Source organism: Populus euphratica, unplaced genomic scaffold, assembly GCF_000495115.2.
Source record: "Populus euphratica unplaced genomic scaffold, PopEup_1.0 scaffold456.1, whole genome shotgun sequence".
NCBI lineage: Eukaryota > Viridiplantae > Streptophyta > Magnoliopsida > Malpighiales > Salicaceae > Populus > Populus euphratica.
Window position 1 is genome coordinate 216,983 of NW_011500260.1, and position 14,786 is coordinate 231,768.

Genomic DNA, 14,786 nt, shown 5'->3' on the forward strand with positions numbered 1-14,786 from the left:
GGTTTCGTCCACTACCTGCTACGTTGCATGCGACAATCTTGTACATACTGATATTCATCCCAAATATTTAGGATTCAGCTTATGGCCCCTCTCTAATCGTCGTGGCCTATCAATACCTTCCCCATCAAGTGAATCCTTGTCCCCAAGGTCCAGATTTGGAAATAGCTCCCGAAGCTTAGTTGTTGGTTCCCACATTGCCTCCTCGACAGGAAGATGCTTCCATTGCACTCAACTTTCAGCGACAAGTTGTGTTCCTCGTTTGAGCCAACAGTAGTCTAAAACACTTTGCGGCTCTAACATTATTACCCCGTCAACATTGACTGGTGGTAATTCGACTTGCTTTGGCTCAACAATTCCTTTGTTTATCTGGTATCGTTTAGCCAGTGAGACATGAAACAAACAAAACATGAAATACAAAAGAAAAAAATAAAAATATTAACAAAATGCAAGAAATTAACAAGAACACAAGATCTATGTCACAATAACAACTAAAAATCTAAACGAAGAGGAAAGCAGATAATAGAGAGATTTGAGGAAGAGGGTTACCTGAAATAAAAGGATTCAAGAAGCTTGAATGGAGATTGTTGCATACGGCTAATGAAAAAAGAAAAAAAGAAAATGATGATGTTTTCTTTTCCAATAAAGAGATTCGAGAGGGAGAGATTTGCAATAGCCAAAAAGTCTTTTATGAGGTATTTTATTTGCGAAGAAAAGAAAGGGATTTCAAAGATAATTTTCTCTTGTAAAGGCTTAACTTCTTTTGACTGGAAATCATTTTCCCTTTGATGAAAGTTACTTCGATTAACTTTCCTTGAGCTCATCAACATAGAAAAGTTGTTCCTAGAAAAAGTATTTTTCTGGAAACAAACAGGGCCTGAGGTACCATTGAGCGAAAATCTAAAATTGGTTTTCCCGAATTGCAGCCATGTAATTAATTATTATGTTTAAACATGGGATTGAATGGTGCAATTGATTGCCATCCACGCCCAAACATTGCGTTTGCATCATACAAAGATCTCCCTCATAAATTCTGGTAAAAAACCAAACAGAACGAAAAGGAAATATCACGTGCATTGAATGAGTAATATCTAAACATTGAACCCCATATATCCAGTACTTGGAATTTTCCGGAAAGTAATTTTGGCGGCAGTCCCTGTAAGATTAGCATTATTCCAAAATAATTATACTCGCTAGCCACAACATAACCAGTTTTAGAGAACACTGCATACTTTGATAAATAGTACAGCAGACCATTGATCATGCAGCCACAATTCTGATACCAGCCCAATTTAAAGACTAGTGGAATTGGATACCGCAATCACTCACGATGAAATGATATATAATGCAGAATGGTTTAAAAAAAAGTGCAAGCACATCTATATGTACAATTGGTTAGTAAAAATCCGGGAAAGTAGTTTTTTGAACACAGTTTCTACAGAAGGGTAGTCAATATCAAATCCAAAGCTTTGTCCGCCATACTGTACATAAAGATACCCTTTAGGGGATAAAGGTGGAGGCAAAATCTTAGAGATCAGGGGTAAACCTGAGATGGGTGGGGAAGGCAAGTCTTTCTTCTTCAAAGCATAGTATACATCCGCTAGTAGAAGCCATATAAGGTCAGAGTCGATGGATGCAAGTCCACATAGTGCATTAATGGACGCATCATGAAGCCCTTTAACACCACTAAAAGCTATTCCCACGACAAGGCCACTAACCTTCTTGAGGACTATTTGCAATGCTGATGTGCTCCTTTTATTCTGGGACAAATGAGCAATCATGTTGAGCACTGCAACCTGGACCTTCAAGTTTGAAATTTCAGACATCGAGTCCCCTGAGGAAGTAGGAGCGCTTCTGTAAGGAAGTTGAAGTGGAGTTCTGTCTTCTTTTGAAAACGGTTTCTTCTGTAATGGAGATGTTGAAAGAATTTTCCAGAAGTGTGGTCCATCAGTGTGGAAGCGCCGAGAAAAGAAATCTCCTCCACAGATTAATACTACACTGGATATCACACTTAAACATCTCCTGACAGCCTGTCAAATGAAAGGAGTTAGAATCCAAGATAATAGTACCAAATGATCGTTAATATGAAATTCTTCTGTTTCTTTACTCTTTTCAACTTCAGCAATTCAGGATGTGAAAACAGTTGGACTAAGAATGAAGCTTGCTGTGAGTTAAAGAATTTAAAACCATAAACAAGAGATGACCTATGTTTTTTGTAGAAAAAAAAAATGTCCCAGGACTAGATTAACAAAGCAACAATGTTTCAATACAATCACTAAAGGTATACCACATAAGGCAACTTCCAACAGGAAAAGATGAATACGCACCACTGGGTTTTTATTACGAACACAAGCAACCAAGAATGGCCATATTTTATTCATTGCTGGGAGCAACCTGTTCTCATCAGTCCCTTCCTCAGCCGCATCCAAAGTATCTTGAAGCTGATATAATGAATATGATCGAATCACTTCCTCAATTGCTTCTTTAGTTTCTTTCTCATGTCTGTATGCTTCTTCCACTTTGGCCAGTGTCACAATGCCATCCTAAGAATGCAATTTGTCATGAGAATATATAAAGAAAAATCTCTCGAGATTTTGTTTGATGCACAGCATTAGCGTAACGAAAGCAGTCGATTCACAGATTTAAAGTAATCTGAAAGGTTCTAGTCTGTTTAATTAACTTTTTAAGATAAAATAGAAAAATAATTATAAGAACCGAGAGATAGGGCATCACCACTATATTAATAGCACCTTGCCGACCTTCTATCCAAGGAATTTGCAATTAGAATATTTAGGTTTCAGAAGCACCAGCACTGGACAGATGACCATAATTTCTAAAAGCAATGACACCAAGGCGCAATTTGGAATTGTGTTCTAAATGGTATTTCATAAAAAAATGATTTTTTTTTTGCTTAAAATAATTTTTTTAATGTTTTCAGATCGTTTTAATATGCTAATGTAAAAAATAATTTTTAAAAAATTAAATAAATGTTATTTTTGTGTATTTTTAAACGAAAAGCACTTTTAAAACAACCACTGCCACACTCTCAAACACCCCTTGACATGACTACTACAATTAAAAACCCAAGTACTCCCAACAACATTCAAAAAAATTAGGTATCACATCTACCACCAATAGACCCAAGTTTGAGCTTCATAAATATAAGACGTAAGAGAAAAACAAATGTTAAGTTGTGCAAAGCATCTTAAGTCTCACATCTATATTTTAACAAGCTTATTTGATATCACACACCTGATGAAATTTCAAAAATTAATATGCACCATAGGTACCTCAACTATATTCAGGGCCACCAAGCATTCCTCTTGCTTCATTGAAGCTAGTAGTGGGATTGCAGCTGTTAAGCATGAACCAGCAATTGATCCAACAGTTCGTCTGTATCTTTTGGAATCATTCAACTTGAAAAGCAAATTCTCCCATTGCTCTGCAATCAATATCATTACTAAAAGCTTCCTCAACAAACACACACACACACTTTAAATGAAAGAACTAAATTCTTCTGTCTTCAGGACAGGAATCAAAATCAGATCAACTAAGATACATAAACAGACATAAATCTAGCAGGAGGGATACAGTTCAATGGTTCACAAGAAGAAGTGGATGATTCAATAAGGAGTCATGAAGTGTCCCTTGGTTATTCAATCTGTTACATGGTTTAGGTGAATGTTCTGCATCGCACTGCAACTAAAAGACACAGGCTATGAATGTGCAAACTGCCAAAAGCAACATTATTTCCATATCAAGCACAAAGGAAAAAATTCCCATCTCCTTGATATCTAGAAATAACAAGAAAAACAATGGGAGCAAGCACAAGTGCACAACCATGGGCATCATCATTTTGAAATGGTGCACAATTAATTTCATGGCATCCTTTTTATCCAAAAGTTTGTAAATGATAACATAGAAACAACAAAACTGTACACCTAAATCGAAAGGACCAGATCATGAAACCATGGATCCAATTCCAAACTGAACAAGCAGAATGCAAGACATAATTGCTGAAGTAATCACCTGATTCCATGTCAGACATATCAATATCATTGTCATAATATGATGTTGAGTTTTCATGGGATTCCAGTTTTTTTCCTTTTCCCATATCCGATACTTTGGACTTGACATGCATAAGATAAGATTCTGCATTGGTGGGCAGTGAAGAAGCCTCATGTTTAGACGCCTTACCAATTTCTGCTACAGCCTACAGGAAACAAAATTGTTGACAATAAGAAAAATATCATATACAATAAATTACTGGGTTGACACTGACATAAAATACAACCTTCAAAAAGGGAATAGTTAAAACTGGGTGTCGATGTCTACCAAGAATCTCAAGTTCCTGAGAAACAGAGCGCATCTGCACAATTTTGCAACATTTGTCTTAAGCATCATATATCAGCAGCAAATCAATTTAAATGCAATTTATTGACTAATAAAATGCCAAGTGGGTTATTGAAAAATTAACAACACGAGAAAAAGAATGTGTATGCACATGAGAAAGAGCAAGGAGCATAAATTTCATAATTAGCGAAATGAAAGAAAAAATAACAATTTATCCGAAAATTGACCAAGCCAACTCAAAACGGTTCTCAAAATTCAGGGTAAATTGCCGCACCGGTTCCTCCAGCAGAGGCAGTATCTTATGAGCTACTCCAATGTAAGAAAGCAACGAAGCCAGCACATTTGGCACATGTGGGTTAAGATCCAAATGACGCAGTTGTCGACATATTGAATCTATTATGTAGTCTGCATTTGCCAAGACTAATTCCCCAACCTACAAGAAAAAATAACAATATAAAAACAGTCACAGAAGCACGGATCCAGTGGCAGATAAAATGTTGGCTATGCAAGCTCACCGTTGGATGGCCCGATCCACAGGAAAGGACATGTAAAACAGCATCAGAAGCTTGTCTAACTTGGATGTTTGAACATATTAGACTCTCAAGCAACAAATAAAGGGATGAATGAAGAAATCCACTGGAAGCGAAATCTTTCCCAAGGCACATGGAAAAGATGCCTATCCCATCAATAATAACCTGATTGAGAAAACAAAAGGTTAGAATAGAAGCTCAGTAATATGCCATCCAGGAATTGATGAACTAATGCAGGATTCATAAAATTATATGCACTTTCTGATAGAAAGACAAAGTACCTGTTGCAGCATGGCAGTATCGTGGAAGAAGTGCAAGGTAATTTCTTCAACTTCACCATCAGACTGTATGAGAGAAGATTTTTGATCTATTGGAAGGTTCCACACTTCAGAAGATAGATATTCGTGAGCAATTCTACCAACACAATCATTCAAATGACTCCTAGCAACTCTTTCCTGTGAAACCTTCCAAATAGATCGAGTACGCTCAAGATGTTCAACTGTATTGGGCTGAGCATCAGCACCTTCTGCATCAGGTGCTTGAACTCCTTCCCTGTTTAACTCAGACTTATGAAACAATCTTATAAGATTATCAACTGCTTGGTCAGAGAGACCAAAAATCATCTCATTCAGAATACACACTGCAGTGCTTGCCTGGCGCAGCAATTGGCCTGAACCTGTCCTGTTATACCATGATTGCCAGCTTTCTTTAGTAAACTCCTTATCACGGATCTCAGAAACCAGTTTACGAAGGTGACCCAGTGGTATATCACTGACAACGGACATATGCCCTTCACTTATAGAGTCTAGCAACACACAAAAAGAAAAACATGCATGGTGTTAAGTATAGAAAACATGAGACCCAAGTCTAGTAAAGAAACTGAAATTACAAGAGTTGAGATGACCTGTCATTAAAGATAAACCTACAAGTCTAAGAATTCCTGCTAGAGTCTGATATAATTTCTGACTACCAAACCAAGGGGGCATGCGTGGAAGCTCCGAACTGTCCTGAAGAGAAAGCGATGGGTTTTGTATTGCTTTTCCATGGATATCTCTGGAGTTTGGGTTATCAGAAGGAACAACATCCACAATGGGTTGGTAATCAGAGGAAAATCGAGAACCAGATTTCAACTCAGCAATAGAGTGAAGATATCCAATTGAAGATGGCCTTGCTAACATAAACTTGTCAAGAGCACCTATAAATACTGAATTCTGACTCAAACCAAGGGCAAAAATATCCAAAAATCTTGCAGCTGTCACCTATGCATATAAGAAGGGATAGCTGGAAATTATAACCTTCCTTGTACAAAGAATGAAAAATAAAAAAGGGGAACTCATATGTCAGGCACCTACCGGAGACTGAAGGTGATCCATCAAAAACTTGGGACCAGAATAGTAGATAACTACAAGTAATTGCTGGGCATGTGAGAGCGATTGTGATTCATCATTGCTGAAAAACACTTTTGGAAGCTTCTCGACGAGCCTTAAGAGGAAAAGAAATTCATAATAAGAAATTATTTTGAAGAAGAAATCATGTATGCCCCCACATCCAGTCTACTCTCACATAAAGGACTAACCTGCTAAAAAGCTCAGCAACATCAGATTGTACATTAAGTTTGCCGCTTGATGAAAGTAAATATTCAAGAAACTCCTGAGCAGGTGCAGAAATGTCTCCACATTCATCAACGACCAAGACAAATAGACACTCCTGCATGATTACTCATCAGAATATGCATGAAGCCAAAATTTACAGGAAGTTAAAAGTTATTAGATGCCTTATCCAGTCTAATTAAAAACAACGTCCTAAACAAACATAATGTTTGTTCTAACAGCTTCCATTCTTACAGGATAACAATGACAAGGAATACAAATGATTCTAAAACTTTACAACGGACAACAAAATGCAACACCATTTGCACCGATATATATTGAATGTCTGGTACTACCAGCAAGTCAACTTCAAGGAAAAAATGACAGGTTACATGGAAATAGATTTCAATTCTTAGCTTACCAAAAACATTGATTTGCTTTGCTTCAGAGTGCAACTGCACTTTGACAACAGCCCTCGTATGACAGCCAGCAGTCCTTGTCTCACCTTTCTTGCTGGATGAAGACAAATCTAGAAACATGTAAACTATTAAGGCAATGAAAAGAATCAACTGACAACATCAAAGGAGAGAGAGTGGGTAAATGCACTAACTCAAAAATGCAGTTTTGTAGAGCCCTGATTCCTCTACCAAAATCTTAAAAGGAACTAAAAGCTGAACAAAAAGGGAATTTCAAAACATACATGTGGAAAGGTTGCACTCAAAAGTCTATCCACATGCGCTGAAGTTTCCTCAACCCAGTCTCTTGTGCGATCCACATGCAAAGCTCCTTTTTCATTGCCAGGCTTAGCACTTTGAAATTCAGATGCAGAAGTAACTGATTTTACTGCTTCAGCAACTGAATTTTCAGCTGCAACTTTACTCTGATTTTGAATGCTAATGGGTAACTGGCGAAGTTCATCCAGAACCGAGTGGATAGAAGATCCTTTCTTATTTGAATTAAAGCCAGAACCAGCACATAAAGATCTATCAAGACTGGATACATTAGCATCATCCTCAAGGACAATCATCAGATACTCAGCCAAGGCTCTAATTGCCTGGTCAATAGCCTCCACACTTCCAGCTGCCCCACTTATCATCGTTTTTGACATATGCATAACTTTTGCAAATTGACTAACAACACCAGGTAAGAAGAAAGCCAATGCATCTGCAGTCCCAATCTACCAAAGATAATTTACCACTAAAATTAGCTAATTGTTGTTGTGAGAACTTGTTTGCAGGATAAAGCTGAAGGTAGGATTCAGTTAACCCAAAAGCTAATCTAAATTACTATAATCCTTCCTGCTAGAAGAAACTTCTGGTCTTATCATTTCCAACAAAAAATCAAAGTGAGTAACTAATAAGAAAGATACACTAATGGATAGGAACGCTGCCACACAGCAATTCATCTTCTATTAAGACTCAACACCTTAAGAAACATCACCCAAGCTAACAGTCAATAATTACAAAATACAAGAAATTAATGCAACATAGTTACATCACAAACAAAAATCCAACAAGTTGCCCCAAAAATAACTAAATTCAATCACCCCAAGCACTCCCTGCAAAAGAACTAAACAGAGCACTTACATAACAAAATTATACGCCAATTCACTACTTCAAGTTATGAGCTTTAACATTACAATTTTACATACTACCACGATGAGATGAAATTACCTTAGCAACAAGAGCACGCACAGTCAAAAATGCTTCAACCCGAATCTTCGCACTCCCTCTATGTCCTCTAGAAACCTCATTATCTGCAGCCTTTTATAATAATAATAAAATAAAAGGACCATTTTTCAGCACAAACTCAAATATGAACAACAAGGACATTTCCCAAAAATCACAACTTACTTTGAGAAGAAGTGAAAACCAATGCCCAACAGCAGCAGAAGCACTCTGCGACCTCAAAAACGAAACCAAACATTCTCCTTCCCCTCCTAAATAATCCCGAGCTGAATTCACATTCCGATTGTCTCGGGCCTCTACAAGCGCAGGCAAACCATTAATTTCTTCACATGAACAGCCTTCAACTCCACACGAACTTAATCCCTCAATTAATGCCCTAAAACACTTAATCACTCCTTCTCTAAACTCCTCCGAAGCCTCATTTTCCGTTAACATGGCCGCATACGTCAACTTCTTCATCAACACTACCATCTAGAAACAAATATATTTAATTAATTTAAACAAATTCAAGCAGGAAATTTCGAATTTTTGTTTGAAATACCTGATCAATGGAAACTAAATAACACTTGTTCAACAACTCTTCTAAGCACTGAACAACTCCTTCGGCTACTCTGTCGCTTATTTTATGAGGCTTAGGATTTTGTTTTCGAGAATCAACGGCGGCGTCGAGGAGGAGGAGGAGAGGGAATAAAGCGTAGTCGAAGAAAGGTTGGAGAGAAGGAGGAGGAGAGTCGTGGAGGAACTGGACAAGTGAGGGAATTGAAGATGAAAAAGAAGTAGGATTAGGGTTTTGGAGGAGTTGAAGAAGGTCTAAACAGTAAGGTTTTAGCTGCGAAAACACAACACCGCTGCTGATAATATTTTGTTGTTGTTGTTGTTGTTCTTCTTCTTCTTCTTCTTCATTGACGTCGTCGTTTTGGTGGTTGAAATTGGTGGTGATCAGGTGATTAAAAGCGTCCATTTTCAGAGAGAGAGGTGGAGAAGTAGGCGCTTGTTCTGGAGAGTGAGAGCAGAAGAAGAAGAAGACGAAGGAAAGGAGGAAGAGGCGGTGGAGGAGTGGGCTGTAATTTAGGGAGATGCGAGGGTGAAGTTGAAGTTATCGTACAGTATATTAAGCTCGCGTATTATTACTTTTTAAAATATTTTTTATTTATAAATATATTAAAATAATATTTTTTTTATTTTTAAAAAATTATTTTTAGTATCAAAAATATCTAAAAATAATAAAAAATTAATTTAAAATAAAAAATAATTTTTTTCAAAAACACTTTTAAAACACAAAAATAAACAGGACTTGACTTATGAAGGGCATCAACCAAAAGAAAGGATAAAATTTTATCTTTTTTTTTTAACATCTTCAAGGTAAAATCTATATTGAAAACTAAAATAGTATTTTTATGTTATTTTTATACATTGATAAACAATGTTAAAGATTTATTTAATATATACCACAATTGTGAGACGTATATTCTAACAAAGTGGCTAAACACGGCCAACTTTCTTTGCACTTAATAGTTGCTCATTGGAGTCATGTTTTAAATGATGATAACAAAAGCTTATGATTTAAAATGTACAAAGGGTTTGAAGAATATAGAGAATTAGAAAACCAAGTTCTTTATTAAAGAGGCTTCTATTTAAAGGTCTACCCTTTTAAGGTTCTGCCTTACAACATTACACACATCCTTTATTTATACTACTTTGGAGGTTTTGCTTATATCACACCTTACATCAAAAAGCATTGAAGCATACTTAATAATGCACCCTTACATGACTGATGATATAAACAATAAGCTAGTACAACATTAATATCAATCAATAATAGGTTCATGATCTAGAGAGAGATTTTGGTTTGATAGGTTATCCTGATCACAAATAATTTGGACTTGTAGAGCTAGCACATAGTCATTTTCTACAATCATTTCCATCTCATGTGGTTCCAGAAGCTTTGGTATTCCCAAAATTATTTGCTTTAGTTTTTTATTTTTATACTACATCTACAAGTTATGAAGATGAGCAAAATATTGAGGGTCATATAAATCATAATCAATTTATTCATCAGAGTTTGTTCCTTTAGGCTATATTTCATCAGGAATAATGTTGTTCTGAAAGCACACTATTTTTTGCAAGGTTATGATGTCCGAGAGGTTATTTGAGGGGTTTACATACAGGAAATATGGATGAGTTTTGTATACTGTAGCTTGCGGAAAACTCATAACCAGATTGTTTGCTGAAGCTTTGAAAGGCTTATGGAATATGAAAATAGAGAACAAATGAGCAAAAGCTTGCTTAACAGATTTATTACAAAGTGTATTGCGGTGCACTTCAATCCAAAAGGTTTGTGCATAGGGCCATTTGGATTTTTCCTATTAGAGAAGAGAGATCCATTGTGTAGGGTTGTAGAACCATGTGTGAAATTTTAAAATATAGTTTCACGAGTCTGCTGGCTAATTAGTACTTAAAAGTGCATTTTTATCAAGGTTTTATATCATCATTTTGCACGTGAAGTATCAATAACTCCTTAACTAGAATATGTTTTGTAATAACAAGTCTGATAATATAAGATACCTTTAATTTATGGTAAATGCTCATTTTAAATGCAAGTATTCTCACAATTCAAAGGATTGATTGTCATGATTAACTATTGGAAGTGAAAGGACAAAGAAAAGGCTAAGCTTATGAAGGAGATGCCGATTCACTTCAAATTCGAACACTGTTCAGTCATCGGATCATATCTAGAGCTATAGATCTTGGATTTCATATTAATTTATATGGCTGGAAAGATAACAAATAGGCCTACAACTTTCATGGGTATGGAAAGACCCAAATTTGCCATTTTCAAATTCAAAGTTTGGCCACAAAAGAGAAGTCCGAATTTGTCTTGTAATTCAGCCCAAACACTACTCAAAGTTTTATCCATAACTGGAGTTCTAAACGTCCAAATGATCTTAAATTTGGTGGGTGGAAGGAAAAGACAATTTCTAACAACTTTCATGAAGAGAACCAACTCAAATTCGGATGGTAGAAAGGAGATTTCATCCATACAAGAGCATGAGGGCTATCTACCACGTCCACCAGCAGCACTACTCAGTATTTTAGACATATCTCGAGCTGTAGTGATCCAAATGATCTAACATTTGGTAGGTGGAAGGAAAAGACAAGTTCCAACAACTTTCATGAAGAACACTTTACCAAATTCTTATTGCATCAATGTCAATTCAGCCATCCAAAGTACTTGAGTGATGCTGTCCACCAAGTCCACTAATCAATAGTTGGCCACTACATCAATTATCAATTACCACATGAATAGTTTTGAATTTTAGCCTATAAAAGGAGGCATTTGTCATTCATTTGGGCATCTTGTTTTCCATATCAAGATCATGTTCTTGCTCTTTCTCTTTATATTGTTGTAATGCTTAAGTTTTGCTTTCATTAATCTCTTGTTCATGATTTTCATTTCCTTTACTATACTTAGTTAACTTATATCATGTTTATGTTTTTATATTGTTTCTTTAAGTTTTTCTCCTTCATAATGTCTAGCTAAGTTAATTATGTCAAGGTGAAAAGGTTTCACTAATGGTGTTAGGATAAGTAAATATAAACTCAATATGGACTTCAATGCTTATATCCTAAACAACTTGCTATTAACATGTCTTATCATTTTTATCTTATTAATTCTTAATACCTTACTTGTTAAATGGTTAATCTAGATTTGTGTTGTGTAACAATTGGTACATCAAATACTTGATCCTTCGTAGTATTCGGCCGACATCGTTATTATAAGAGGAACTTGATTTGTTGTCAACATAAGTTAGTATCATGAATACTTGATAAAATTTATAAGTATGGTGTTATGTAAATAAGATGATTAATATGATCATGTTGATAATTAATAAAGAGTTTATAGCTTACTTATCTCTAATACTATTAGTGTATCCTCTAACCTTGACATTTGTTTTTATCATTGTATAATCTTCACATTACTTTTACATCTCAAAGTCCTCTTTAACTCATCTTCACCACCACCATCATCATTGTTGTTGTTGTTGTTGTTTTTATTTATAATTTATATAGTTAACCTCTCTATGGTTCGACCTAGTCTTGCCGGGTTATTTATTACTTTGACACTTCTGCACTTGGGATAAGATATCAACTCTTTGATCGTGTCAAGTTTTTGGCGCAATTGCTGAGGAGGTAAGTTCTTATATAAATTATAATATTTATTTTATTTTCACTTTTCATTTTGTTTTGTATCTAACTTTTGTTTCTTTTGTTTTGTTTCCTTCTTCTTTTATTTTCTTCCTCCTTTTATTTTCTTCCTACACGTGCATGAGAGTTTGGTCATGTACATTAAGTGGTAGATTTTGTAGGGTATCCTCATCATTTTCAGAAAAAATGACCGAAGAAGATAGCCAGTCACTTCATAATGAGAATAATGAGAATAACCGAGTTAGAACACTTAGAGACCACATGAATCCTACAAGAACAAGTGCACCTTCATGTATAATTTTCTCTCTTGATGCATCTCACTTTAATTTTAAGCCAGACATTATTCAACTTTTACCTTCTTTTCATGGCTTAGATCTAGAAAATCCTTACTTGCATTTGAGAGAATTTGAAGAAGTTTGTAACACCTATAATGACTTAAATTGTAGCATGAACACCATCAGATTAAAGCGTTTTCCTTTTTCATTAAAAGATAAAGCTAAAACATGGCTACAAAATCTTAGGTCAGGATCCATTCATGCTTGGGATGAAATGCAACAATAATTTTTAAAGAAATTTTTTCCATCTCATAGAACAAACTCATTCAAAAGACAAATCACCACTTTCACTCAAAAACCAGAAGAAACATTTTACCAATGTTGGGGTAGGTATCGGGACTTGCTTAATACTTGCCCTCATCATGGTTTTGAAACATGAAGATTGGTTTCACATTTTTATGAAGGGTTAACACCTAAAGATAGACAAATGGCGGAATTGTTATGCAATAGAACTTTTGAAAATAAAGACCCTGGCGAAGCAATGGAGTACCTAGACTTGCTAGCTGAAAATGCTCAAAATTGGGACACCACAGGAACTTATGAGGCACTAGGTAAGACTCAACCTCATACATTTAGAAGAGGTATGTACAACCTTAGGGAAGATCATGATCTCCAAGCCAAATTTGCATTTTTAGCGAGAAAAGTTGAGGCACTAGAATTAAAAAAGAGTGATCGATTAAAATCTGTTCAAGACATTGTGTGTCAAATCTGTGAAACCAATGAACATTCAACCAATGACTGTCCAACTTTGCCTTCTTTTAAGGAATGTCTCCATGAACAAGCCCATGCTTCAAACAATTTCCAAAGGCCCAATCATAACCCATACTCACAAATATACAACCCTGGTTGGAGAAATCACCCAAATTTCAATTGGAAGAGTGGTAACAATAATGCACAAACTTCATAGCCACCATTTCAAGCAAACCATAATTTTCAAAATTCTCATGGATATGCACCTCCTTATGCTCCACCTCCTAGAAGAAATCTGGAGGAAACATTGCATTCATTCATTGAAAAGCAGGAGACAATCAACACTTAAAATGCTCAAACCATGGCAGATATAAAAGATGCTCTTGCAAAATTCACATCTACTCTTAGTTTTCAAGAGAAAGTTAAGCTTCCATCTCAACCACAGCAAAATCCCAAGGGGCAATACAATGCAAATGCAAGTAGTTCCGCAAACCATCACATGGATCAAGTCAAATCAGTCATCACTCTTCGCAGTGGTAAGGTTATTGAAAAACTCACTCTTGAACCTTGTGAGAAAGATGATGAGTTAATCTCCGAGGGTAAGGAAGGGGTTGGAGCTGAACATTGCAAAGAAAAGACTGATTCCCCACCAGCACTTTTATTTCCTCATGCCATGACCAAACAAAGGAAAGTCAATTACAACTCTGAAATCTTTGAAACTTTTAAATAGGTTAGGATTAATATACCTTTGTTGGATGCTATTAAACAAGTTCCTTCTTATGCTAAATTTTTAAAAGATCTGTGCACTGTGAAGAGAAAACTGAATGTGAAAAAGAAAGTCTTTTTAGCCGAACAAGTAAGTGTCATTCTTCATAATAATAATGCTTTGAAATATAAAGACCCTGGTTGTCCTACAATTTCATGCTTTATTGGAGAACATAAAATTGAAAGAGCTTTACTTGATCTCGGAGCTAGTGTGAATTTACTTTCATATTCAGTATTTCAAAGTCTCAATCTAGGTGAGTTAAAACCAACTTCTGTAACTTTGTTACTTGCTGATAGATCTGTAAAAGTGCCTAGAGGAATAATTGAAGATGTGTTAGTACAAGTTGATAAATTCATTTATCTTGTGGATTTTATTGTCCTAGATACACAAACTGTTGAAGCATGTAATTTAATTCCTGTTATTTTAGAACGTCCATTTCTTGCAACATCTAATGCATTGATTAATTGTAGGAATGGACTGATGGAGTTATCATTTGGAAACATGACATTGGAGATGAATATTTTCAACATTTGAAAGCAACATGGAGATGATAATGATTTACAAGAAGTCGATCATATTGACGAATTAGTTTATGATCAATTTGAATCTACTTTAAGTAAAAATGAGTTAGA

The 14,786-nt window shown here is 35.6% G+C and overlaps 1 protein-coding gene across 1 annotated transcript; it reads right to left on the reverse strand.

Moving 5' to 3' along the window:
• Positions 1–1,305: 1,305 nt before the first annotated feature.
• LOC105112835 (ARM repeat superfamily protein) lies at positions 1,306–9,242 on the reverse strand. Its single transcript, XM_011008694.1, has 16 exons — positions 8,699–9,242; positions 8,323–8,628; positions 8,143–8,232; positions 7,170–7,646; positions 6,891–6,998; positions 6,457–6,587; positions 6,233–6,362; positions 5,785–6,139; positions 5,162–5,685; positions 4,866–5,045; positions 4,625–4,783; positions 4,292–4,366; positions 4,027–4,210; positions 3,288–3,439; positions 2,325–2,540; positions 1,306–2,027 (listed from the first exon to the last, which is right to left on the reverse strand). Exons 1-16 carry the CDS (start codon positions 9,116–9,118, stop codon positions 1,377–1,379), a joined length of 4,158 nt encoding a protein of 1,385 aa, XP_011006996.1. The 5' UTR covers positions 9,119–9,242; the 3' UTR covers positions 1,306–1,376.
• Between the last annotated feature and the right edge of the window lie 5,544 nt (positions 9,243–14,786).